General features: G+C 45.9%; 2 protein-coding genes across 4 annotated transcripts in view; one reads left to right on the plus strand and one right to left on the minus strand.

The window, feature by feature from the left end:
* Positions 1 to 17,765, plus strand: part of PPP2R5D (protein phosphatase 2 regulatory subunit B'delta) — a 61,949-nt gene extending 44,184 nt beyond the window's left edge. The window contains exons 13-17 of the mRNA XM_082218071.1: positions 4,093 to 4,181; positions 5,785 to 5,886; positions 10,875 to 10,947; positions 13,798 to 13,914; positions 16,834 to 17,765. Of these exons, the coding sequence (XP_082074197.1) occupies positions 4,093 to 4,181; positions 5,785 to 5,886; positions 10,875 to 10,947; positions 13,798 to 13,914; positions 16,834 to 16,971 (519 nt within the window). The 3' untranslated portion in view covers positions 16,972 to 17,765. The remainder of the gene's footprint in view (positions 1 to 4,092; positions 4,182 to 5,784; positions 5,887 to 10,874; positions 10,948 to 13,797; positions 13,915 to 16,833) is intronic.
* Positions 17,766 to 21,185: 3,420 nt separating this feature from the next.
* On the minus strand, positions 21,186 to 27,573 carry MEA1 (male-enhanced antigen 1). Of its 3 annotated transcripts, none has more exons than XM_082218011.1 (5): positions 27,550 to 27,573; positions 25,467 to 25,505; positions 24,041 to 24,320; positions 23,822 to 23,918; positions 21,186 to 21,885 (listed from the first exon to the last, which is right to left on the minus strand). In XM_082218011.1, exons 3-5 carry the CDS (start codon positions 24,308 to 24,310, stop codon positions 21,722 to 21,724), a joined length of 531 nt encoding a protein of 176 aa, XP_082074137.1. In that variant the 5' UTR covers positions 24,311 to 24,320; positions 25,467 to 25,505; positions 27,550 to 27,573; the 3' UTR covers positions 21,186 to 21,721. The 3 variants fall into 3 exon arrangements, with proteins under 3 accessions (XP_082074137.1, XP_082074136.1, XP_082074135.1); XM_082218010.1 differs by lacking the exon at positions 27,550 to 27,573 and adding an exon at positions 26,027 to 26,298; XM_082218009.1 differs by lacking the exon at positions 27,550 to 27,573 and adding an exon at positions 26,033 to 26,254.
* Between the last annotated feature and the right edge of the window lie 161 nt (positions 27,574 to 27,734).

A 27,734-nucleotide genomic window follows, 5' to 3' on the forward strand; every position in this document is an offset into this window, starting at 1 on the left:
ACAGAACCTTCCACCACCAACAGAGGAGGAACAACAATTGGGAGCTGTTGGAGGAATACCAGAAAAATAACAAGATGGCCCTGCAATTCCTTAGTTGGAATTGTAATGGGATGAACATGCCTTTGAAGAGACGACAAGTATTCCATATTTTGTACAGAGAACAACTGGACTTGATTTGCCTACAGGAAACTCATATAACTAGAGCTCACAGGAGATTGCTTATAAATAAAAGATTGGGACAAGAATTTATTTCGTCGGACAAAGTGAAAAAAAGAGGAGTTGTGATTTATGTAAAAGAGAAGTGGGCCCCAAAAATGATGTTCAAAGATGAACAAGGAAGATATTTAGCGGTGGAGATACAGGTACAAGGAGAAAAATTTTTGATAATTGGGATCTATGCACCAAATGAAGGTAAAGCAGAATTCTTCAAAAAACTTCATGAAACCTTGATGGACTATTTGGAATATAATATGATAATCATGGGAGATATGAATGGTGTAGTTTCTACAAACATGGACAAGACACAAAGACTGACACTTACTAAAGAAGGGAGACTCCCGAAGACCTTCTTTGAAATGACTGAAAATATGGACTTAATAGACATCTGGAGAACAAGGAACCCTCTTGAAAGAGAGGGAACCTTTTTCTCCCAAGCAAAGATGACCTGGACCAGAATCGACCAAATATGGGTTACTAGTGGAATGGCTCCGAAGATTAAGAAGGTAGAAATCTGCCCAAAAACCTGCTCCGACCATAACGCCGTGAAGATGGAAATGAAATTTACAACAACTGGTCAGTTTAGATGGAGAATGAATGACACCCTGTTTCGAGATAGAGAGATCCACAAGAAGGCCCAAAAAACTCTAAAGGACTATTTTGAAATTAATCTAAAGGGCGATGTGGAAAAAAGAGTGATCTGGGACGCAAGTAAAGCTGTGATGCGAGGATTTTTGATTCAACAAAATTCAATAAAGAAGAGAAAGCAGAATGAGAAAAAGGAAAAATTATTGGAAAAGATAAAAGAAGGAGAGAAAAAATTAAGATTAAAACCAAAGTCCCAGGAGATTTTGAGGGAGATTAAGTTATATCAAACACAATATATGGAATTGATGAACCAAGAGATAGAGTGGAAAATAAAGCAAATGAAACAAAAGACATTTGAGTCGGCAGACAAATGTGGTAAACTTTTGGCATGGCAACTAAAGAAAAGACAGAAATTAAATACAGTGACAAGTTTAGAAGTGGATGGAAAGACTATATCTAAACCCAACGAGATAAGAAATTGTTTTGTGAGCTATTTTAAAAAACTTTATTCTCAAGGATTACAAAATGAAGAGGACATAGATAAATTCCTCAATAAATTTGGATTACAGAAAATCTCTCATCAAAGCAAGATGGATCTAAACCAGAGAATTACAGAACAAGAGATAGAGGGTGCCATTCAGGATATGCAATTGGGCAAATCTCCAGGGCCAGACGGACTGACTTCCAGATATTACAAATCTTTAAAGGAATGGCTGATACAACCGTTAAAGGATGTCTGTAACGAGATCTTAGAGGGAAAAAGGGCACCCGAATCGTGGAAAGAAGCATATATTTCACTCATACCAAAGACAGAGACTGAAAAGACTCAACTGAAGAACTACCGCCCAATTTCGTTACTCAATGTGGATTACAAAATTTTTGCAGACATTTTAGCAAAAAGATTTAAAAGAGTACTGATGGAGAAGATTCACAGAGACCAAGCAGGCTTTCTCCCAAAGAGACACCTCTCAGACAATGTTAGGAATATAATAGACATTTTGGAAAAGTTAGAGGTGAACATAAATACTAAAGTAGTTTTGATATTTGTGGATGCGGAGAAAGCCTTTGACAATATTTCTTGGAGTTTTATGAAAAAGAATCTTCATGGGATGGGGGTAGGACAAGGATTTGAGAATGGTATGGGTGCAATATATTCCGAACAAAAAGCTAAGTTGATTGTAAACAATGTAATAACTGAGGAACTTAAGATAGAAAAAGGAACACGACAGGGGTGCCCAATTTCTCCATTGCTTTTTATTTCGGTCCTGGAGGTGTTGCTGAACATGATTAGAGAGGACCAGCAAGTTAAAGGTGTAAAGGTCGGAGCTAAACATTATAAGTTAAGAGCGTTTGCAGATGACCTGGTATTGACCTTGCAAGAGCCAAACACTAGTACAAAAAGAGTGTTGGAAATAATCCAACAATTTGGACAGGTAGCTGGATTTAAATTGAATAAACAAAAAACTAAAGTCTTAGGGAAAAACCTAACAGACATGGAGAAGAATAAGTTTCAAGAAGAGACAGGTTTGATGGTGGTTAAGAAGGTGAAATATCTAGGGGTTAATTTAACATCTAAAAACTTGAATTTGTATAAGGACAACTATGAAAAATGTTGGTCAGAAATTAAAAAAGATCTAGAAATATGGTCAAATTTGAGATTGTCAATGTTAGGCCGAATTGCAGTGATTAAGATGAATGTATTGCCTAGAATGTTATTCTTATTTCAAACTTTGCAGATTATTGACAAGATGGACTGTTTCAAGAGGTGGCAGAAAGACATTGCGAAATTTGTCTGGCAGGGCAAAAAGCCCAGAATAAAATATAAAATACTAACAGATGCAAAAGAAAGAGGGGGATTTGCCCTGCCGGACTTAAAATTGTACTATGAAGCAGCAGCATTCTGCTGGCTGAAAGAATGGATGCTCCTCGAGAATACAGATATCTTGGACTTAGAAGGTTTCAATAATGCATTTGGTTGGCATGCATATCTATGGTATGACAAAATTAAAGTGCATAGTGCCTTTAAAAATCATATTGTTAGGAAAGCGCTGTTTAATGTTTGGATGAGATACAAAGATCTGTTGGAAAACAAAACCCCTAGATGGTTGTCGCCTTTAGAGGCTAAGGCACACAAGAAAGTCAATATGGAGGTCGGATGGCCAAAGTATTGTGAGATTTTAGAACAGGATGGAGAGAAATTGAAATTAAAGAGCCATGAAAAACTAAAACCCAAAGTACAAGATTGGCTCCACTATTATCAAATAATGGAGGTTTTTAAACAAGACAGGAAAATTGGCTTCCAGGTGGAAAAATCAAAACTTGAGACAGAATTGTTAGAACCCAATACTAAAAATTTGTCAAGAATGTATAATCTGCTGTTGAAATGGAATACACAAGATGAAACAGTTAAATCAGCTATGATTAAATGGGCACAGGACATTGGTCATAATATTATGTTTGCTGACTGGGAAAGGTTGTGGAACACCGGTATTAAATTTACGGCATGTAATGCCTTAAAGGAAAACGTGATGAAAATGATCTATAGGTGGTACATGACCCCAGTTAAGCTAGCAAAAATTTACCATTTGCCTGATAACAAATGTTGGAAATGTAAGGAAACTGAAGGTACTTTCTATCATCTTTGGTGGACATGCCCGAAGATTAAGGCTTTCTGGGAAATGATATATAATGAAATGAAAAAGGTATTCAAATATACCTTCCTTAAGAAACCAGAGGCCTTTCTCTTGGGCATTGTCGGCCAATTGGTGCCAAAGAAGGATAGAACTTTTTTCATGTATGCAACAACAGCAGCAAGAATATTGATCGCAAAGTATTGGAAGACACAAGACTTACCCACCTTGGAAGAATGGCAGATGAAAGTGATTGACTATATGACATTGGCGGAAATGACGAGCAGAATTCGTGACCAGGGAAAGGAGACTGCGGAAGAAGACTGGAAGAAATTTAAGATTTACCTTAAGGACTATTATAAACTTGATGAATCTTAGAATGTCGAGATTTTACAGAGAGAAAGGGTTGCAGTAATATAAGATTAGATTAAGAAAGGACTATGATGAATTAGGACGGGAAAAAACATTTACAAGTTGCTATAAAAATTTGGACATGAGGATGCAGAAAGGGGAGGTATGGGGAAGTCCGAGGAAAGAAGTTTATGAAAGGACATTATGAAATTATACTTGTTTGTTTGTCTTTTTTTTAATGTTTGTTTGTTATAAAAACTTTTGTAAAACCAATAAAAATTTTATAAAAAAAAGGAATAATGAATACATCATGAGCTTGATCAGTGACAATGCAGCCAAAATTCTCCCCATCATGTTTCCAGCACTCTACAAGAATTCCAAAAGTCATTGGAACAAGTAGGTCGTTTCTGAGTGCGCTGGGCATGAGTGGAAGTACAACTGAGAGAGCTTCGCCTTGCTCTTCTACCACGGCCTGTTGGTGCCACTCATGCAAAGTTTGGCAGAGGGAGAAAGGAAAGGGCTCTGATGACGATGATTGCTAGCAATATGCATGGGCGTATGGAATAGGTTGCCTCCCCTTGAGTCTGTTCTTTTTACCAGATCATTTGTAACTGGGAGTTTTATGTGGTTTGTCTGCCTTTGGTCAACCACGCTGCACTCAGCTCTCACCTGTCAGCATGCAGTAATGGCCATATTCTGGGAAACGGCTTTGACTGGCCAGCTCAACCAAGTGAGGGTAGCCGATGGGTCTCAAATGTTAGAATTCCTGCTCCATGATTGCAGTCATGGGATTGTTGTCTTTCACATGACGGTGTATGTTTTGACTGCACAGAGTGGGAAGTGACGGAGACAGGATGTTTGTGTTACTGTGTACCGTGAAGTGGTACTATTGTCCTTTGTTTCTTTCCTCTTTGCTGTCTGATGCTAGAGAGAGAGGGAGCCATGTTGCAGTGCTCCGTGTGTGTTTATATGTAAATAAAGTAGATTAGCCAAAATGCTGAGTTGCTGAGGTCTGTTACGCAAAGTGCGAACACTCTGCGGATCCCTAAGTGTGTCAGTGTTGCTGTGTTGGCATCGGTTGCTGTGATGTTCGGGCTGAAGAAAGCTTTTGAAGCTCCCGAATGATCAGGAGAGGGAGAACATGCCAGTCGGTCATGTGTCTCTACCAGGGTCCTACTCGAGTGTAGGACGAGCTCCTGACACTCAACCCTTGGTGAGTTAGGGATTTCCTCTTCATGTGAAGACAGGCTCTGGCGGATTGAGCAGGCGAGACCAATAGTTGGTCCAACGGTCATGTGCTGTAGAAGGAAGTGAGAGGCACATGGGGCTCTTCAACCAGGGAAGGGAGCCCATCTAGAAGAAATACTCTTGATCCTAAACCTTCACTGCCTTATGGGATATCTTCAGGAGAAGAAAAGGCCTTAAGGAATTAACCCTGCTCAAATCTGGAGTGGAGTCCCTAGGATGATTGGATGGTGCCTTGTACGCCTCCTTCCAGCAGCTCCTGAGTGGGGATTTGAACCCTGGTCTCCCAGGTCCTCGTCCAGTACTCTAACCACTATGCCACATTGGCCTCCATATACACTGCCCAGGCTTGCACCCCAGGGAGGTCACTTGGGTGCTGCTAATGCAGTGGTTTGACTTCACCCCTGGAGGCACACTCCATTGTCTCTCAACCATGACAACAATTTATAACTGGGATGGGGGATCTGTTGGACTCCAGCCCCCATCACTCCTTTTGCCATGCTGGCCGGGACTGATGAGAGTTGGGCTCCAATATCCTCTGGAGTTCTACAGGTTCCCCACCCTGACTTACAGATTTATGTCGGTCTTCTTAGGGGTAGTGGGGGGAATAAACGGGTGTGTCTTGGCATTTGAAGCTATCATTCCTTTTTATATCGGGTATTGGAAGTTTACTGTCCTGGTCCATTAAATCTCTTCTTAGCAAGGACAGTTTCCCCACCTTCTAATTCATTCTCCACCTCTTCTTTTTTTTAAGGACAATCCATGGGCTGATCTACAATGCACTGAAGCTGTTCATGGAGATGAACCAGAAGCTGTTTGACGACTGCACACAGCAGTACAAGGCAGAGAAGCAGAAGTGAGTACTCGTGACCATCCCACTTGACAGCAGCTACCAAGTCTAAACCACTTGAGGTTGGCAGTTCGAATCCCCACGACGTAGTGAGCTCCAGTTCCCCTGTCCCAGCTCCTGTCAACCTAGCAGTTTGAAAGCACGGCAAGTAGATAAATAGGTGCTGCTGCGGCAGGAAGGTAAACGGAGTTTCCATGCACTCTGGCTTCCGTCACGGTTTTCCGTTTCTCCAGAAGCAGCTTAGTCATGCTGGCCACATGACCCGGAAAGCTGTCTGTGGACAAATGCCGACTCCCTCGGCCTGAAAAGCGAGATGAGCGCTGCAACCGCATAGTCACCTTTGACTGGACGTAACCGTCCAGGGGTCATTTCCCTTACCTAGAGGTCTGGGCAGGGGACCCAATACTGCTGGAGAACAATCTCCCATCGTCCTTGACCATTGCCTATGTTGGCTGGGGCTGATGGGACCTGAAGCACATCACGATTGGACATTGCCTGGTGGGAGAAGGAATGCAAGATGCTCTCCACTAGCTGCCTGATGGCAGAGAAAGGAGCCCAGCTGCTGTGCCTTAGGCAGGGTGACGGCTGGGAAGACAGGGAGGATATAAAAAGCCTCAGAGAGTGAGAAGAAGGGGGAGAACCCATGGAGACACAGTGAGAACAGGCTGGGCTAGTTGGTTGCTTATTTAAGTGTCTCTACAGAGGTTGGGAGAATGCAGGCTGTACAGTGGTGCCCCGCAAGACGAATGCCTCGCAAGACGGAAAACTCGCTAGACGAAAGAGTTTTCCGTTTTGGAGGTGCTTCGCAAAACGAATCTCCTATGGGCTTGCTTCGCCAGACGGAAATGTCTTGTGAGTTCCTGCAGGGTTTTTTCCCTCCCCCCCTTTTTCTAAGCTGCTAAGCCGCTTATCAGCTGATCCGATAAGCTGATAAGCCACTAAAAGCCACTAATAGCGCTAATCCGCTAATCCGTCAATGGGCTTGCTTCGCAAGACGAAGAAACCGCTAGACGAAGAGAATCACAGAATGGATTCTTTTCGTCTTGCGAGGCACCACTGTAATTCCTTTTTGGAAGTCCTCTTCATGCTGTTCTCCTAAGTCAGGGAGGGAATACTAACATCCTGTGCTGATCTAGCCCCACTGCTTCCTGGGGAGGCGTAGGGCCCTGGATATAACCCTGGTAAGGGCACTGAGGCAGAATACTCCTCTTTAATAAATAATAATAAATTTTTATTTATACCCCGCCCTTCCCGGTTCAAAAACCTGGCTCAGGGCGGCTGACGACAAATTTAAAACACGTTAAGAACTTAATTATAAAAGTAGCATAAAACACAGTATAAAAACATGAATAACAATAAAATTCAAAAAATCAATTAGATAATCCCCAGGGCTAGCTGGCTGAATTGGTCCTACTTGGGCCAGCAAGGAGGTCAGGGGAGAATTAGCTGCGGGTGATCTTCATAAAAGGGGAGGGGGAAGGAAGAGAAGGGAAATAAAAGATCAGGTGAATTCAAATTAAAGGCCAGGCGGAATAGTTGTGTCTTACGTGCCTGATGGAAGAAGGTTAAATCCTGAAGGGCCCTAGTCTCATGGAACAGAGCATTCCACTAGGTCGGAGCCATCACTAAAAGGCCCTGGCCCTGGTGGAGGATAGTCTGACTTCCTTAGAGCCCGGGACCTCTAAACTATGGTTATTCATGGACCTTAAGGTCTTTTGCGGGGCATACCAGGAGAGGCAGTCCCGTAGATACGAAGGCCCTAAGCCACAAAGGGCTTTAAAGGGGAAGAGCTTCAGCTCTGGGAGGAACTTCCTGTCCCTGGGGATCGGGACTTACCTCCGAGGAGACGGGACTGGAAAAGGGAGACTTGGGACACTGAAGAAAGGACTATACTGAGGCAGCCCTCTATGAGTCTGCAGAAAGACTCAGGGATGGCGGGAATGTGGTTCACCAGAGGTGAAAGCAGAAAGAGTAAATCAGTGTTTCTGGATTAAAACCTGGTTTGCAGCTGACCAGACGTGAGCTGGTGCCTTTTTTGAGCTTTTTGCCAGGTGTGGTCTATGGAAGCTACGGCACAAGCAGCTTCCATGGGGGGTACAGCACGGATGTCCACATAAAACACCTTGAAAATGATGGTAGATGAGCAACACCTAAAGAACATTTAAGAAAAAGCTACCTGAAAGAAATGGGAGTTCTAAGAGCCACAGGCAAATCAGGCAGAAAGGAATTCCTCAAAGGGGGGAGGGACCACTGCAAGAACACCCTGTTTATTATGCCTGCTAGCCTATTAGATCTTAACCAGTCGGCTCAGGGCTGATTTTAAAGCACAAACAGGTTTATTCAGGTGGCCCCATTGCAGCCCTATGGGATATCAGTAGCAAAAGAAATTCACCAGCGACCAGAGCAACTGATGCAATATTGGAGTTGCGTATTCTGACCCCTTTGGCCCTTACCAGCATCTCAGTGGCCTCATTCTGAGCCGCTTGAAGTTTCTGAATCTTTCTGAAAGGCTGCCCCACGTGGAATGCATTGCAGTAGCCTTGCCGACGGCGCTTCCACAGGTAGTCCAAAAGAATTTATAAGCTGTGAGCTTTATCCTTCAGGGAAAAGCGCCATTCCATCCAGGAGTGTTTATATACCTCTTTCCAGTTTTGGCTGTTTTCCGCACTCGCAATACCTCTGTCGTATCTGGATTCCATTCGGCTTGCTTGCCCTCATCCCCCTCTAAACCACCTCTAGACACCTGTTTGAGACTTCACAGGCTTCCTTGGGATTAGTAGGGATTCAAACAAGAGACAGAGGAGCCTGCCAGCCACATACTGGGGAAACCACAGCCGTGCGACTTCTCACAGTGTAAGATGTTAGAAAGCACAAGCGATAAGATGGAGCCCAGAGACACCCTGTTGGTTACTGGGCAGAGCAGATACTTTCTGGGTCTAATCTTCTCGAAGGAACGGGGGTTACCATAACACTGTGCTTCCTAAGCCCAGCAGGAACCTTAGCTTAACTACCCAGCTGTGGCATTGTGCTAGCGCAAATCCCATAAGGTATGGCACTCAATTGCCACTGTTCCCCACCGCCTTCAGTCCCTCTGCCCCGTAGGCTCTTGTAGTTCTGCAAGGTTCCACAGCCCTCGGTAGCAGCTTTTCTGGAAGGTGTTTGGGGCTGTCAGTGTACAGGGAGGATTGGCAGAAATTGGGTGCTCTGCCTTATGCCGTAGAAGCGCTTTACAATATAGTGGTACCTCTGGTTACGTACTTAATTCGTTCCGGAGTTCCGTTCTTAACCTGAAACTGTTCTTAACCTGAAGCACCACTTTAGCTAATGGGGCCGCCCGCTGCTGCCGCACCACCGCTGCGTGATTTCTGTTCTCATCCTGAAGCAAAGTTCTTAACCCGAGGTACTATTTCTGGGTTAGCGGAGTCTGTAACCTGAAGCGTATGTAACCTGAAGTGTAGGTAACCTGAGGTACCACTGTACAGTGGTACCTCGGGTTACAGACGCTTCAGGTTACAGACTCCACTAACCCAGAAATAGTACCTCGGGTTAAGAACTTTGCTTCAGGATGAGAACAGAAATCGTGTGGCGCCAGCAGCAGGAGGCCCCATTAGCTAAAGTGGTACCTCAGGTTAAGAACAGTTTCAGGTTAAGAACGGACTTCCAGAACGAATTAAGTTCTTAACCTGAGGTACCACTGTAGTGCAAATCTACCACTGAATGCCATCCCATTGTGCTCTGTCCCCATTGAGAAGGCTGAGCTGCAGTCCTGCGGATGCTCTCTTGGGAATAAGCTCCACTGAATCCAACAGGGCTTCTAAACTAAAAGCAACCCCAAGGAAGAGTCATGTGGCTACCTTAAATATTTATATCCACTGTAAGGACCCAAGGAGAGCCCTGCTGAATCACACCAGTGATGTATCTGGCCCAGCTTTCTGTTCTCACGCTGGCCTACAGGAAGCCCGCAAACAGGACCCATTTGTGACCCCCAGCAACCAGTTTTTGGAAGCAGAAGCTTTTCAGAGCAAGTTGAACACGCACAGGGTTGAACCTCTTAGGTACGCTTTGCCCCCAGTAAAACTGCCAGACTTAAGAGCTTAACTGTACTTGGCATTCCCAGTCCTGCAAAGCTCTCGGTTCTGTGCAAAGGAGAACTTGACCTATGAGGTACTACAAAGCCTTGGGGAGGGGGTGGGCTCCTTGGGGTTGTGCCACAAATAAGATTAAGAAAGAGGGGAAGATCACAGATGAGGGATTTGTGCCTCCTTTTTATGAAAAGGGCATGAACTAAGAGGACTCTTAGGCTTGGAGATAGGGGTAAATCGGGGTGACTGTGGTCCCTCAGTAATCTGAGGTGAAAGGATCAGCTGGGAACAAACTTGTCTCTTTGAGGCGCGGCTTGAGCGATTCCTCAGCCATCTTAATTTTTTAAAAAGGAAAGAGCAGGGTAGATGTGTTTACATTTGCATCCACTTGGTAGGCAGCCTGCAGGAAGCCTCATGCAAGTTCCAAAGATAACGGAAGCCCAGTACACAGTAACTCGGAACAAGAGGAAAGCTTTCAGTGGAGCTGCCCCTGTTTTTGTGGAATAGCATTCCTGTTGAGATATAGCAGGCAGGCTGTCTGCAGTTTCCAAAACCAACTGAAGACATTTTTGTCCCATTGGCTTTCCCATCTGGATGAATGAGTCTCTGCCATGGGTGTCTACTTTGCATTCACACACACACACACACACACACACGCTGTTGTTTGCTGTGTTTTTAACTGCTTAGCTATTTATTTATTTTTTGTACATTGATATGTGTGGAAGGCAGTTAATTACTTAATATATCTGTTTAATGTGGAGCATTTGATTGGGTTTTGAAGAATGGCATAACTTGACCAGAGCTCTAGAGGGAGGGCGCAGGTTAAAAGTCTAACTAGAGGGAGGGTGCAGGTTAAATGTCTAAATAAAAAAAATAACACCCACCCTAAAATAAATTCCTTTTCGTCTTCAGAGGGCGGTTCAGGTTGAAGGAACGAGAAGAGATGTGGCACAAGATTGAGGAGCTGGCCCGCCAAAATCCTCAGGTAATAGTTGTTAGCAACAGAGGAAATATGTTTTGGTAGTGTACTTTCTTAGGTTACCAAACCACAAACTTGTTACCTTAACGATAAACTCTTATGTGTTTGCTCCAGTGAATAAGCATTGAACTATGCCTAGGGCAGGGAACCTGTGTCCCTCCAGATGTTGGTGCACATGCCGACGGAAATTGGAGCCCAGCAAAATCTGAAGGGAGCACCAGGTTGGCTATCCCTGCACTAGGACCCGTGGTTTCAAATTTCTGCATGGCCCTGGTCGAGTTGCTGTTGGCTTCAGTTCCTTGTCTGTAAAATGGCAATTCTTGTCAGATGCAGAAGATAAGAGATTATAAATAACAAGACCAATGGTTCCTTTGTTGAGCACGGTAGATATGTCTCCACGAGGTATTTGCTAAAACACACAGTTTAATTCTCTCTCACTTCCTGGCAAAGTAACATCCAGGTATTTAATCAGCTCCTGTCACCTCTGTTTGCTCATTTCAAATATGGTTACTAAATGCCTGCTTCATAGCTTGGTAAGTTTTGATATCTCTAGAACAAACATGGGACCTTATACTGAGCCAGCTCTCATCCAGCTCAGTGTTGTCTAGGCCAGGGGTAGTCAACCTTTTTATACCTACAGCCCACCAATGCATCTTTCTTGATGGTAAAATTTCCTTACTGCCCACCAGTTCTCGATGGAAGGAGGATTCAGCTTGTGCCGTAGAACCCCCTACCGCCCACCTAGAATCCTGAAATGCCCACTGGTGGGCAGTAGGGACCAGGTTGACAACCCCTGGCCTAGGCTGACTGGAAGTAGCTCTCCAGAGTTTCAGGCCAAGAGCATTTTGCACCCCTACTTGCAAAGGCGAGTAATTCAACCTGGGACCATTGCTCTATTTAGCATTTATATGCTGCCTTTTGGGGCACAGCCCCCACAGATGCAATTGATGCCCATTTTGAATACTAAACATAAGATTTCAGAAACATATGGAAGCACCAAATCTTGGGAATCAGTGGTGTAAAAGCACTTTGTTACGGAAAGGCAGACGAGTCACGTTTGAAGGATGATGCCGAAAGGAGTCTTCAGTAGTTCTACAGTAGTGGAGTTCCACAACTGTGAGGCCACAACCAAGAAGGCCCTTTCCATTTTGCTCACCAGCCCAGTTGGCTGTTCTTGTGAGGATTCCGTGACGGCCTCTGCCGTTGATCTTAGCAAACAAGCAGGATCTTTTATTACGTAAACGACCTTTGCACGGAAAACTTGTCTACTGCCCCCAAGCTATGGCCCTTCCCTGGAGCAGTGACCTTTGGAAACAGAAGTGTTTAGCATCAAGAAAACATAATTAGGGAACAGCGCAGCCTGCAGATACTCTTCTGCATGCCCTTTTGCATGTTACTCAGCGGAAGCTCCTTATATCTCGATACTAGAGTAACATAAAAGTGGGCTCTTTCTTCTCACCATCAGTGAGGCCAGTCCAGGAAATACACTGTTGCAGGGCCCTGGGAGAACCTGTGGCCCTCCAGATATTGTGGGACTCCCCACTCTCGTCATCCTTGTACGTTGTTGGCTGGGACTGATGGGATCTGGAGTCTGGCCAGATCTGGAGGGGTCACAGGTTCCTGGCTCCTGCTTTATATAAGCCATCTGTGTCAGAAGGAGTGTGATTTAGGAAAGATTCAAAGTGCTCAGTGCTCATCTGTGTGCTACTCAGTTTTAAAGCCCTGCGGTTTTAAAAAGTGTGACACTTTACAAATCAGGTCGGGAAGCCAGATTGATACGTTCTGCCTTAGGGAGGAATTCGGTGTCACACATTCCCTCAGAACAAGCATTTCAGCTTCCAGATGAAACAAACCTCCCCTCCTCCAGATGGACTCTTCTTGGGGTCTTGTCAACCCCTGACCAAGCCAGTTTGTTGGGGGAGAGGGAAAAGCCCCTGTTGCACATGCACAAGTCCTAGTGAGGGCTTCTGCTGGCAGGACTTTGTAGTGGAATCCACCCATTTTCCCCTCCAACTCCCATTTTTAAAAAAAACAAATATGAAATTTTAAATGAAGGATTATTTTATAGCACTGCTCTTGTAGGAACATAGGGTGCTGTCTTACACTGAATTATGGCGTTGGTCTGATCCCCATAGCGGAAGGGCTCTCCATCGCTCAGTGGTTAGACCATCTGCCTTGCATGCAGAAGGTCCTGGGTTCAAGTCCTCTGCATTGCCAGGAGTCTCTTGCTTGAAACTCTGGAGAGCTGCAGCCAGTCTGTGCAGGCAGTACAGAGCTGGGTGTCTTGCTCAGTAGAATGCATTTTGTTCCCTTGCATCTAGGATCTGTAGTAAATCCTCAGTATTAATTCCAGTAGGGCCTCATGCACCTCTGCACTTCCCCCTTTAAGCCAAAGCTTCCTGAAGTTAGGAACAACAACAACAAATAATAATAATAATAATAATAATGGTTGGCAACTCTTACCTTAATGTAAAGTTGCTGTGATGATGTTAAAAACTAGAGTTTCTGCCACTTTGGAGTCATTTAGACCTTTCAGTACCTTGGACATGCTGAATTTTATAATCCACTCTTAATTGGAGTTTGTGACACCAATGCCATTTGGACAAAACAGAATTCAGAAAAGGGGGGAGAAATCCCGCATGGAAGCTGCAGGGAACCGGGAGAAAAGTTTTAACCTTTTCTAATCCCTTGTGCCATTTTCACAAGAAGGGAAAACGTGAGCTGCAAAGGGTTTTTTTTCCCCTCCAGTGCTTTATCACACTTAACCTACATATATATGTGTTTAAACATTCGGCGTTTCAGTACTTGAGTTGCTGAGCTTGCGTTCCCATTTTTCTATGTGCTGTGTTCTTGCAGTACCCCATGTATTGCGCCCCCCCACCCTTGCCTCCTGTTTATTGCATGGAGACGGAGACCCCCACTGCAGAGGACATACAGCTACTGAAGAAAACGATGGAAACGGAGGCTGTGCAGGTGACTCATCTCTCTATCCTCCAGTGGGTCAGGAGTCCTTTTCTGTAATGTGAAAAGCAGAAGGGGTTCTTGGTGGCCAGCGGAACTCCTCGCCAGCAAGCAGCCTCTTCTCCCTAATAAGAGACCTCACCCCCCACCTCCAGAGGCAGGCTGTAGGCCTTCAGGCTACCTTCCGCTCTTTCTCCCTGAGAGAGGGCAGTGGAGGGGAGGCTGGGCGGGGACTTCATTCCTGGCTCTCAGTTGTCTTGGGCTCATTTAGATTGGAGGGCCTTTGCACACTGCAGCTTGCGGCAGCTGGGACTTGCATGACGTCAAACCCATCGCAGAGTCTTGTGGCACCTTAAAGACTTAACAGATTTGTGGTGGGAGGTCTGTGGCAATTGCTGAGCTAACACCTTGTAAGGAGCCAGGGTGCCAGTCCCAAGAAACAGTCGTGGTTTCCTTGCCAGAGGTTCCTATCTCTGCATTTGACACCAGTCTGCTAAACGCTGTGCTTGTTTAATATAGATTTAAACACTTAATTGTCACGGACTGTATTTTTGGGGGGTCTCATTTTGATCCCACCATGCTAGTTTCCCCAACACATACCTTCCAACTAAGGTTTCGCTTTATGCAGCTGACAAAGTGAGCATGAGTAAAGCTTGTGCCGTCGCAAGTCTGTTAAGGTCCCACAAGACTCGATTGCTTTTGCTACAAGAGACCCAACACGGCTGCCTCCCTGGAAATGTTTGCATGGTGTTAGTTCACAAAGGATCCGACCATTTCTTCATTAAACCACCGCTGAAGTGCAAGCCAAACCTTGCGTTTCTCAGCAAGCAGCTGTCCCATGCCCTCAGAACTGTCTGCCATGCAAGTGTTATTTCCTGCTCACGCCCCCCTCCCCAAAGCCCCGCTAGTGTGTATTTTGCTTGTTTCCAGTGTCCTTTCTGAAAGAGAGAGAAAGAAAGAAAGAAAGAAAGAAAGAAAGAAAGAAAGAAAGAAAGAAAGAAATTGAGAACTGAACAGTTGCAGAAAACCAAACAGACTTGCTTAGTCGTTTTTGCATGAATTGACAAACTCAGCGGAGCAGAGGGGAAGACAGGAAGGGAGCAGCTAAACCAGCCTTTGGCATGCTGTGTTGGCCAAGTCACATGCTTTCTGTTTCAGCCAGAATAATCATCCCTCCTCACGGTGTCACACCATGAAATATGTGGGATAGTGGTGCCTACACAAAATCACAGGGCACTGCAGATCAGCCATGGCCATGTGGTCAGGACCGCCATGATTGGGCGTCCAGCAGGATCCTCCCATTAGTGATTGCTGCTTCCCTCCTGGCATACTTGCTCTGCGCCTGAAGATTGCCAGTTCCCCGGTACTCCTCGCCATCAGCCTCGTTCCCCCAGCTCCCATTCTGCTTACCTTTGCTCCCCGTGCAAATTCCCACACGGAAGCATTGGGAAGAGCTTGCACATCTGTGCTCCTTTGGGACACTACAGAAGTCCCATCCATTGCCAGCCCAACATGCCCACCCCACCCCTGCCACCCCTGTGGCTGTTAGAAGGGAATGCAACCGGGCAGAAAGTACAGCTCAATATGCAGAGCTGCGTTATGATGTCAAATGCCAGGCACAGAGGCCCGTTTTGTTCAAGTAAACATGCTTACAATCAGGTTAAATGCCTTTGCTCATACGTTAGCGAGTGGCAGCACTGAAGCGCTTATTTCCGAGCCTCGGTCTTCCCACTTTGTGAGACAGACCCATTAAGCAGAAAAGATAAAGAAACAGCAGGCTGTATTTCTACCTGATGAAGAAATATAAGATTGACCAGTTAGCCTTTATGCTTGCTTCTCAGCCTCTATGTGTGTCTCCCATCTGCAAAATAGGATGTCTTCTAGACTGTCTTCTCCATGCTGAATTCTGTTTATGATTTGCCCGCTCTCCCTCTCTCTCCGTTGACCTGTAGCCTGTGGCTTGACTCGCTTTCTTAACTTGCCAGCTTTGTGTGCAGTTTTTTTAGTTCCTCCTTCCTGACTGTGGCACTGCTGCTGTCTGCAGTGTGTGAGTTTGACATCATGCATTGCTAGAATTGCTTGGTGGGTGATGCTTTGCAAGAAAGCGCAAAGGCTGCATGGCACCGCTTGGGGAACCCTTTTCAGCCAGAGTGCCACATTCCCTTCTGGGCAGCCTTCTGGCGCCCACACGCCACCGTTGGGCGGGGCTAGAGGCAAAACTGGGCGGAGCAGTGAATGCAAATTTCACCTTCGTACAGCAGGCTAGTTTCCTCACCCGATCATATACCCACCTCTGTCCTCGCGTCTTCCAGGCAAAACCACTTAAGAGTAGGGGTCAAAGCAGGGCTGGTGAGAGGTGCAGCTTGAAGAGAGCCCCATGGGCATAGCTATCAACTTTCAGATTTGAAAATAAGAGATCAGCAGCCTCACCTGTCCCGGGGACAGTCTGCGGGATATCTAACAATCCGGGATAGCAGCAGGAAACGGCGCTGAAATAAGGGAATTTCCTGCAAAAAAAGGGAAGGTTGACAGCTATGCCCATGGGTCACATAGAAAGGCCTCGAAACTTAGTCAAACAGGCATTTTTGCCCTGGTTTTCTTTTCTTTGTCCATTATTTATTTCAGGCTAGGCTTGGAAGGTGCTTCAGTAGGCAGCATCAAGAGGGCACACAAACCCTAGGGCTGACTCCATGGCTAGGGTCAGCTTGGCACTGACCTCCAGTAAACTCTACAAAGTAGGCCGGGCTTTGCCAACCTGTCACTCTCCAGCTGGCCGGGGCTGATGGAAGTTGTAGTCCAAATGGGCCGGAGGTTGCCCGGTTGGCAAAGATGGTAGTAGACCCAGCCCCCAGAGAGGAGGGCCAGGCCAGGAGGAGTTGCACCGCTCCCAGAAGCAGCCTCTGCTAACTTCTTGCGGGATCTTGTGCCTAGATGCTGAAAGACATAAAGAAGGAGAAGGTTTTGCTGCGTCGGAAATCGGAGCTTCCCCAGGACGTCTACACCATAAAGGCCCTGGAAGCGCACAAGAGAGCGGAAGAATTCCTCACCTCGAGCCAGGAGGCGCTCTGACGGGCTAGGGAGCCCCTGGAGGGAACACAGAAATGCACTTTGTTCTAATGTATAACTAGGGAATGAACATGGTGAGCTGTGCCTGTCCTCCGCTCCATTCTCATTCTTTCAGGTTAGATTTGATTTTACATTGTACCTCATATCCCCCACGACACTGTCACTTCCTCCTGCTTTCTCCTCTTTACAAAGCTGTTTTTTGTGTGCACGTGTGAAAGGGAGCCTAGCCCCATCCATGAGGGGGGTCATTCCACATAGGGGTCATCCCTGCTCCTCCTCCTGTTTCCCCCCTCCCCCCCAATCAATCTACTACAGTCCCAGGACCAAAGCATTGAGAATTCAGCCGCAAACTTCCAGCAGCCTTAGCCCAAGCTGGTGCCCTGCAGATGTTGTGGACCACAAATCCCATCAGGTAGTCCAGAACATCTGGAAGGCACCAGATGGTCAAAGGCTGGTGCTACAGTAATAATTCACTACAGCCCCCTAGCAATTGTTTATACCCCCCTTTTTTTAATCTACACCCACACAATGATATGGTCTGAAGAACGCAACGTATTATGTGAAACTGGCAGAGCTGCTCGCTTCAGTCTGCTTCCTAGGGATCAAGGCAGGCTTGTTCCTTGGGGACCAAGCTAGATTTAGGAACATAGTTTTGCTCCCCCCCACCCCGGAATAAATGGCTAATTAGAGAGTGCCGATTTGATCTGATCTATATGAATAAGGGTCGCTGGCTTTTTTGTTGGGTTCTGTGCAAGGATGTAATCATTGTGTGTGTGTGTGTGTGTGTGTGTGTGTGTGTGTGTCAGTGTAAGAAAGAGATCATGAATGCAAATGGAGTGCGAGTCAGGGAAATTTACAATTTGTTCTATTTGCACTCCCCCCCCCCCAATTGCAGCACAATGGCAGCCTTACATAGTTCTAGGTCTGGCCTGTGCTTTTTGCTGCTCGATCATTTGGATTGTCCGTCCCAAATACAGACTAGTGATTGAGCTACACATTTACCGCACAAGAGCCTCCCTTACGAACTGGTTGGCTTTTCTCTCTGCAGTTTCAGCTAGAACTGGAGCGAGATTTGACGCTTTCCAGCAGATTCTCCCAGTGGCGTAGCGTGGGTTGTCAGCACCCGGGGCAAAGCAAGTAATTTGTGCCCCCTAACCCATGGATTTGCGCCCCCTAACCCGTGGATTTGCGCCCCCTAACCCCCAGATGTTGCGCCCGGTGCAGCCACCCCCCCCTGCACCTCCCACGCTATGCCACTGGATTCTCCTACTTGCACCAACCTCCCTTTCTCCACTGTTGGGTTTCTAAGCTTGGGAGAACGCTGGACGAATTACTTCCTGACTTAAGTTCACAGTACGCAAACAGCTTTTAAAGCATTTTTCATATTGGGAACAAGGGCGGGAGGGGACTTAACTGCACAAGCCAGGAAACACCTGTTGCTGTTTTCTTAATAGGGATCAGCACTTCGTTTGCTGGGGGGGGACGGGGACTAAGCCTCAGTGTGCTCAAGTTCATTTCAGCCGTTCTAGTTCCATGGGTCTCATCTTGGAAAGTCTTGGAGCAAGAGATAGCAAAGGCTCATTTTAGGGTGGTAGCCAGAGAGGATTACCCCATTTCCCGTAAGCTATAGGTTTTAGCTTGTGAGCCACTGACTCAAATCTCCTGCTCAGTGCAAGCAATCCAGAGCTATAGGGTGCTAGAAGTGGCCATCCAACAACCCCTTGTGGAGTTCCTGTAAGTTACAGCCTTCCATGCCTCTAGGTAATTGGTTCCAAAATATATCCTCCTGTACTTTAAGGCCATAAGAGCTACTCTTGCCCTCCCCTCTAGGGGCAGAAAAGGACAAATGGTTGCCTTCTTTGTGATAGCTTTTCAGGTATTTCAAGCGCTAGCATGTCCGCCTTCAGTCTTCTCTTCTGCAGGTGTAACATCCCCTGTTACTTTAATGTATCCCTATGAGACTTGTTTTCTATAGTTGACCATGTTTGTTGGCCTCCGCTAAATCCAGTTGTCTATATCAGGGGTTCCATGGGCCACTGGTGGTCCAGGAAATGTGTTTGAAGAACAGATACAATTTGAATTCCATAGAATTCTATACAATTCAAATTGTAGTACAGTATGAGAAATAAAAGAAGCAATAAAAATACAAGTTAAAACCATACAGCATCAAGCACAGCACGTTACAACAGGCAGAGAAAAACCATTAAGTGGTCTCCCTCAAAGTTGGGGCACCCAGAACTGGACGCATTACTCCAGATGTGGTCTGACTAGTGTAGAGTAAAATGGAACTATTACTTCTCATCTAGCCTATATTTAACCAGTTCACCAACAAAAATGTTAAAAAGACTTTGCCAAATGCTTAGCTGTAATAAATTACATCCAGAGCATTCCCACACTCCAAGCTAACGACCTGATCAAAAAAGTCTGAGATTCTTGACAAATCCATTATGACTTCAACTAATTGCTATCAAAATTGTATATATACATAATTTGTTCTAGTCTCATAGTCAGACGGACCAGTCTATGATTTCCTATATATTTCTTTTTGCAAAGTGGAGCAACAGTTGCTTGTCTCCAGTCCTGTGATGCCTCACAACCATTCTCCAGGGTTTTTCCAATTAGTGCTTCTGCCAAGTAAACTAGTGACTTCCTTTAGTACTCTACGATGTGATCTATATGCCCTGAAGCCTTGAGGTAGCTAGGTAGTTTCCTGACCAACTCCTTATTAAACTTGAATTAGCTTCATATGCTGCCATTGTTTACAGATTGCTGATTGAATTTCAGAATCATGCAAGGTCACAAAAGGGGAGGACCCTCATTCCTAATCAATTCCGCGTCAACCTCCTGTTTTATGAATTCTGACTTGCACTTCCCCACCTCAGATTCTAGGTTCCAGTCTTCTACAATTAATTTAAAGCTGTAAGTCCAAGTACACTCACTCAGAAGTAAATCCCATTGAAAGCAGTGAGGCAACCGTGGGGTGCGGGAGGTTGCGACTGCAAGCCCCTTTCTCCAGTCTACATCACACTTTAAATCTTCATACGCTGTATTGCATTATCTACACACCTCCTTCACTTCTGTTGTGTTTCTCCCTATTTCTTCTGTACCTAGATTAATTTTGTTCCAAGTTCCCTAAAACCCAATTTCATAGATCTGCCTGCATCTCACTGAAGGTACCCACTTTCCTGTACTGGTAACTGATCTGCACCGTTGCTTTTCTGAATTTGCCAGTTAGTTTGGAAAGGAAGGTGAGGCACAGGCTATTAGTACTCTGACATCCAGCCCATCAATCAATCATAGCTCCTCCACTGTCTGCTGCCAAAATATATTCAATACCCATTGAAGATGCTCTGGCTGACTGGTGAACAGTTTCTCTGAACACTAAAGCCCTTCTTTGAGTGAGACCTGCTTAAACCTCTTGCCATGTGCCAACTGAAGCAGCAAGAGGGAAGCAGAAAACCGTGACACAAAAGGGAAGGGGGGAGTTTTGATTAAATATATTTGCCTGTCTTTTCAGTGGTAGAATTGAATAGGAACCAGAATGAACTGAGTAGCCACTGGGCTTCAAGTGTAGCTGCTGGAGGGACGATATTGACTTGGAACTCTTCTAAAGCAAAGTACAATTCAGTCAATTTGTGCCCCCCACCCCCACCCAAGGCTGGGCTCTGCAGACGAGAACTATAGGGCACATTCCCCCACCTAGTCCCATATGCAACACAGCCCTTCTCTGCCTGCTGGAGTTTTGCAATGGTGGAGCAGGGCTGCAATTGAGCATCATGTGCTGTATGACTTAGATGTAAATATAGCCTCTGTCTAATCTTTGTTTGGGGTCAGGGAACTTGTGTTTGGTACCTAACATTAAAGTTTAGTTTGCTGCCAATTCATTCCAGTGTCCTATGTATCTTCACGGGGATGGGAGAAGCTGTGTGAGAAAGGGGCAAAAGAACTAACGCCTCCAGCCAAAACGAGCACCTCAAGCACACGGCTTCAGGTCACTATTCACTTTAATCCAGCTCTACTTTAAAAAAAAACAAAAAACATTCCCTTGTGTTTCTCCCACTTTGCTTGTATACTTTCCCTACTTTTTACATGGACAGGGTTGGAGCTGCCTCTTTCACTTCTTACATAGCCCCTTCTCAAAGGGGGGGGGGGCGCAAGCAAAACTTAAGTGATGCATTCACTCTCTGGACACAAGTATTAAGCCGCTTTACAGTTCATTATGTACATATGGTGTACTTTATTTTCAGTAGAGTATTACATAGTATGACAGTGTTGGATTTTGTACAGATGTCCCTGTATGTACAGAACTAAATAAAATGGATCTCTTGAAAAGATGACACGCTGGACTCCACCTCATGGCCATGTTTAGCTCTTTAGCCCGTGTGTCACTTGGAAAAGGGGGGTGGGGGGCTGGTGGGGGAGAGAGTAAACAGCAGGGCTAGAATCATGCATGTCGAAGGGCGATTTCATGAGATGGTCGTTTCTCCTAGAGGCTTCTCCCTCCCCAAGCTTAGGAAAACAGCCTGATATCACTAGCACCACCACTCAAGTAGCTATGACTGGGTGTTACAAAAACAAAAAAAAAAAACCCTTATGAATTAGGCCATATTTTCAATGCGACAAGGTGAACACAGAGTTTCAATGCTGGTGAAAGATAAATATCTAACCCAAGCAGTTCAGAGACAATGGTTTAAAGTGCAGCACTTCTGTGTAGCTCTTTCGGCTAGAGGCAAGGATGCAGAAGAGCCGGCCTTCACTTCCATTCTGGCTTGGGGCTGCTCTGGCTCTGGCGGGCTTGCAGGGTTCGCTGCACCATATCCTGCCACTGGTCGTCCGAGATTTCGTTGGCCCACGCAGGGATTCCAAGCGTGGGGAGCTTGATTCCGGCCATAGTCCTTTTCACCAGCTCCACGTGTTCTAGAGTCAAAGACAGCCGAGGGATGAGAGGGGCAGCACAAAAGGAAACCAGCCGCCAACACCACACCCCCTAGACTCAACACAACTCCTTTCCAAGGATTTCCATATTCATGCAGTACTCAGTCTGTGAATAGATAAAGGGCAGCTCATCCAAGGTAGCAAACAGCCCAGGATGAAGGCTCAGGTTTACTTGGGGGAGGGCGAGTGAGGGATGCATTTATGGGCCCATGGTAAGCTTGAACTAGGGACTGGATAGCCAAAAATGATTGCTGCCCCACAAATCTTATGAACAAGAGAGACCACCATAGCAATTAGCCAACCCACAAACAGAGTTACCAGGCAAAACTGTGCAGCCAATAAGACACTAGTACATAGCTGTCAACTTTTCCCTTTTCTTGCGAGGAATCCTATTCGGAATAAGGGAATTTCCCTTTAAAAAAGGGAAGCATTGACAGCTATGCACTAGTATCAGACAAGTGCTAAAACTGAATGGCAAGAATGGAGAGAGAAATGCCATGAAAGCTAGAGGACACTGTGTGTTTGGACTTGAGCAAGGAGGAGCCAAATTTAGACCCAATAGCCTTGTAAAGTAGACCTAGGTTGAGAGGGTAGTTATGTGTGGCCTTTATATAGCACTTAATCATAAAAAGAGGTCATGAACACAGGTGAAATAACCCCTCTGCTACCTTGCACTTTATGTGGGCTACATGATGCTATTGTTAGGTGGATTTGTAGCTGGTTGGCTGACCAAGGCCAGAGAGTGCTCACCAATGGTTCCTTGTCATCCTGGAAAAAAGGGGTAAGTGGTGTGCTGCAAGGTTTTGTCCCGGGCCTGGTGTTGTTCAACATCTTTATAAATGACTTTGATGAAGGAATAGAGGAGAAGCTCATCAAAGCTGTACATGACACCAAACTGAGAAGAGCATGTAATGCCTCAAGACAGAATCGGGATTCAAGAGGATCTTAACTGATTGGAGAACAGGACCAAAAATCATGACAAGCAGTTCAACAAGAACTAGCAAAATGAATTTCAGTATGGATGGATGTACGGTTCTACACTTAGGAATAATCAGATGTGCAAATACAGGCTCAGCGGCACCTGGCTTGACACAGCAGTGCATGTGAAAAGGATCTAGGGGTCCTAGTAGATCACAAGCTTACTGTGAGTCAACAGCGTGATGCAGCCGCAAAAAAAAAGCTAATACTATTCTAGGCTGCATCAACAGAAGTATAGTGTCCAGATCAAGGGAAGTAACAGGACCACTCTGTTGTGCCTTGGTCCGATCCCACTTGGGAGTACTGTGTCCAGTTCTGGATACCAGAGTTTAAGAAGGAGTTAAGGGTTGGGTATGCTTAGCCTGGAAAAGTGAAGACTGAGACGTGATACCATAGCCATCTTCAGATATCTGAAGGGCTGTCACACAGAGGAGGGAGCATGCTTGTTTTCTGCTGTTCTAGAAGGTAGGACCTGAGCCAATGGATTAAAGGCACAAGAAAGGAGATGCCAACTAAATAGAAATAACTTCAAGACTGTAAGAGCTGTTCAACAGTGGAACCAACTACCTTGGCAGGTGGTGGACTCTTTCAGTGGAAGTTTTTAAGCAGAGGTCAGGTGGCCATCTGTCAGGGATTCTTTCTTTGTGATTCCTGCATTGCAGGGGGTTAGACTAGAAGACCTTTGGGATCCTTTCCAACTCTACAATTCTATGTAAGAATGGCAGGATAGAAATGTGATTTAGAGGTTATGGAACATTAGAGACCTAGAGAATATCTAGAGAATAAGCTAGAGAATCACAAGCCTTAAAAAACGCAGAATGGGAAAATATAACATGGGCTGAATGTGGCAGGACTTACAGACACCAAGTTCTAAGGCTGGCAATTCTCTCTGGAGACTATAAAGACTAAAATAAATAAAGCTGCTTCAATATTATGTTACCTGGATCCATAGGGATAGAGCTGCGAGAGTTTTGAGCTGCAGATCCCTCCTCCTCATCGCTGTCCACAGGTGGGTCAGGCAGATGCAGTCTCATTGCCTGCATGCAGTGCATAAAGCCATTACAAGCATTAAGCACAGCACAAAGGCATGCGCATGCAAGAATCTGTGGCCCCACCTTGAGGAACCCCAGGACACATACTTGAAACAAAACTGTGATACCTGAAGTCGCTCATTGATATCGGGCGTTGGCTCTGTGCTGGGTTCCGTTTCTTCAGCTGCTGCTAGTCCCTGATCTGGATCTTGATTCAGTGGCTGGTACAAGTAGCCATTACTACCATCTTCCTCCTCCTCTTCAGGTTCTTCACTACTCCACTCCCCAGCAGGTTCAGGGGTTCCATCAGGTGTCTCTTGCAGCCCCAGCTCTTCGTGCTCATTTGGACAGATCCTCTCTGGACCCATTATCTGTGTAACCACTGGCTCCAAGGCCATGCACTAGGATCTGAAGGGAAAACATGGGACTTAAATCTCCGCAACAATACTATTGTTTAAAGTTGTATATTTGTCTGAGAAAGAAGCATATCCTACAAAGAGATTGCAGGAAGGTAAGAGAAATAAGCACTCTAAGGCAGAACAGACTGACCTAAGAAAGTCCATTATAGTCAACTTTAGAGCCATCACCACATTTCACATCTCATACTATACACTAAAGCAGGCATAGGCAAACTTGGCCCTCCAGATGTTTTTGGCCTACAACTCCCATGATCCCTAGCTAGCAGGACCGGTGGTCAGGGATGATGGGACTTGTAGGCGCAAAACATCTGGAGGGCCGAGTTTGCCTATGCCTGCACTAAAGCATTATGCCACAGAATCATAGAGTTGGGACCCTGAGGATCATCTAGTCCAGCCCCATTGCAATGCAGGAATATGCAGCTGTCCCATATGGAGCTTGAACCTGCAACCTTGGTGTTATCAGCACCACGCTCTAACTAGCTGAGCTATGTAATGTGATGGGTTTCAGGCTGCCTTTCAGGGAACACCCGGATTCTACGGAAACTTATCAGTAGCTTCCCAGAAATACAACTTTATCATCACTGCTTTAGTTTTTCCTGCAATACACAGCAAAGTGTTGAGTGTTTTTATGTGGCTCAATTCTAGTTTGTCCAGTTACGGCAAAGCTCAATAGCCATGGCCAATGTCAAACCTGCATATGTCACTGTTTCCTAAGCCAGAAATGGAAAACCAGCAGCCCTCCAGATGTTGGCACTCCCACTCATATCAGCCCCAGCCAGCATGACCAATGGTCAGAGATTATGGAAGTTGGTAGTTCAACAACACTGGGAGGGCTGTGGATTTCCCATCCTTCCCCTAAACAAGGAAACTTCTTCAGCGTAAATTAGCTCCCAAGTCCTATATCCCATTTGCCTCTCGCCCAGGTTTCATAACCCATTAACCAGAGGTAGCTATTCATCTCAGTATCTCATATTGCCTTCTATGGGACAAATTAATAAGCTGTAATGTGGGTTAGGAAACAAAGAGTTAGGTTTAGGCCCGCTCCATTATCTTCTATATAACCCAGTGACTGCTACTCCCATGGAAGAGACTTTAAGAAAGCACTTTAAAACAATGCAGCTTAGACCAAACTCACCTAGAACCCCTAACAGCGACTCAGTTCTCCAAAGTATTTCTAAAATAATAATACAATAACCTACAATTACTGTATAGAACAAGTGTTCTATTACGTCAAGCTTAGACTCATGCAATATAAAAGCATGGTGATTATTCACTGAATCGGCAACAATTCTGGCTCCCTTCCCTTTGAGGTGGCTCTGAATCGCACCTCCGTAAAGTTGCCTTCAAATATGCCTTTTCGCCTTTGCTGCTACAGAGTAACATGGCTACCCCTCTGGAAAATAAACAAACTAGCCTTAAGGCAGCCCAGGTTCAGGCTCCCCCCTACCCACCCCACCGGAAGGATGGACAAAAACGTGTCTTTCTGGGTTTCAGAAGGGTTTCCATATGTGCCCGTCGCTATGGACCCTTCAAAACGCCCTATAAATGCTGAGCCCTGTTGTCCTCGCCCCCACCACAAAGACCTCCATTTCCAACACCGCCTGCTCTCGCCGTTTCGCCTTTTGCCCTCCATCGCTGCCTGACGCCCAGCAAACCACAGATGCGCCCGCCACCCAGAGCAACAAGACCCCCTGCCTTCACCCAGAAGGGAGTTCCGCCTTCCCGATCGGAGGCCGATCCCAGCCGCTCAGCCTCCGGAAAGGACAAGGCGCACAGGGCCACTGGGAATGACGTCACAGCCGTGCGCGGCGGGAGGAGCCGTAACTATGGCAACCTGCTCCCCATCTTGGGCGAGGTATACAGGTCTACCCCACCAGCCCTCGCCTCTCCGTTGGCCCCTGGCAGTTCTGAAGTCGACGAGCGGCTGTGTTTGATAGGGTCACAAAGCACGTTGGAAGGACTGGCCAATAGCTGCCGCCTTGCGCTTCGGGAAGGCATAAGGCTCGTGCAACAAAAGGCACTCGCTGGGAATCGGGATTGCGGGGCCGGGTCTCAAGTTACGGTGATGGGCACCCCAAATGCATATAAGTTAGCAGTTCGGTAAAACCTTATGTCCAAACCACTTCTTCGTCACCAGGCCAGCTTTTATCCTTTTTATCACCACGCGGAGGCTTTTTGTTGCTGCTGCTGCTGGTGGCAAAAAAGAAAGAAAGATGTTTCTCTTTTGCACTGTGGAGAATTACGGAAATGCCTTTCCAGCAGCGCATGCACGTGCACTATAACTGCCCGACTTCCAGCAACCTCTGGGGCTCTAGAAGTCAAATCTCTTTTGAGGTTAGAGGTTGTAGCTTTAAGGCGGTCCCACCCGCACGGACACCGCGGGCAAGGAATTCGCTCACCAGTTTTGTGACATACCTTTTATTATTGCACTTCATGCAATGCAAGCTGGCTAGATTTTTTGGGTTGCAAGTCGCTCTGAGTTGCCTTGGGCAAGATAAAACGCCTAACAAATGCAAATAATCATCATCATCATCATCGAGGGACGGAGCTGCCGGTCATCCTCTGTGGGAGGAGTACAGGAACATATTTTTATATGCGGAAATTTGAAGGTCAGGGTAGAAGATGTAAGGGGTATGTGCTCAATGGCACTGCATACCATATAGGCATACAGTCACCAAGTAGGGTTGCCACCTGTCCTTTATCATAAGGGATTGTTCCTTTCTTCAAGGAAAAATATGGGACTTCTCCCATATTTTGCTTGACCTGTCCCATATTTTGCCCGACCAAAGGTGGCAACCCGACCACCAAGCGCCCTACTATAGGATCCAGGTGAATTCCTACCTACTGGTGTTTATTGTGAGTTGTTTTGTTAAAATGTAATTCAATGTTGCCTGTATTTGAATTTTGCCTGTAAGACACGTTGGAAGGGTTTGTATCCTGAAAGACGGGGATATAAATACTTGAAATAAATAACTACAGTTACCCCCCACAGAGCTACAATTCCCAGCACCTTTAACTACAGTTCCCAGGGTTCTTCTGGGGGGCGGGGAGTGTGCTTTAAATGGTGCATACGCAGCCGTAGTCAAATCTTCTTTCTCTGCCAGTTCTCCCAGGTTCCTTTTCTCCCTCCGGGCTTATTTCTGGAGCCTGGCTTCTGCAGCACGCACCACCCACCTACCAACCAACTTAGGGCCATTCAGTCCAGAGTCCAAAATTACCTGCACCCGCCGCGTGTGCACAGAATCGCTTTACTAAATCCGTATCAAGTGATCTGGACCCGTTATGTAAATAAGGTAACCTTCATCCAGCGCGAAGCTGTGGTGGAAAGAGCTACAGCGCCAAGGGGCTTCTTAAAACCCCCTTTGCAGGCGTGGGTATGTGAAGACGCTGCCCGTCCCCACTT

This window comes from Podarcis vaucheri (genome assembly GCF_965113315.1).
Source record: "Podarcis vaucheri genome assembly, chromosome: 3".
Lineage (NCBI taxonomy): Eukaryota > Metazoa > Chordata > Lepidosauria > Squamata > Lacertidae > Podarcis > Podarcis vaucheri.

Excerpts from the sequence above, each read along its gene's own strand:
- MEA1 (XM_082218011.1), bottom strand. The coding sequence starts at position 24,310 with ATGGCCTTGGAGCCAGTGGTTACACAGATAATGGGTCCAGAGAGGATC. Across the intron at positions 23,919-24,040 it reads ATATCAATGAGCGACTTCAG|GCAATGAGACTGCATCTGCC; the intron begins GTATCACAGTTT and ends CACTGCATGCAG. Across the intron at positions 21,886-23,821 it reads CTCTATCCCTATGGATCCAG|AACACGTGGAGCTGGTGAAA; the intron begins GTAACATAATAT and ends CTTTGACTCTAG.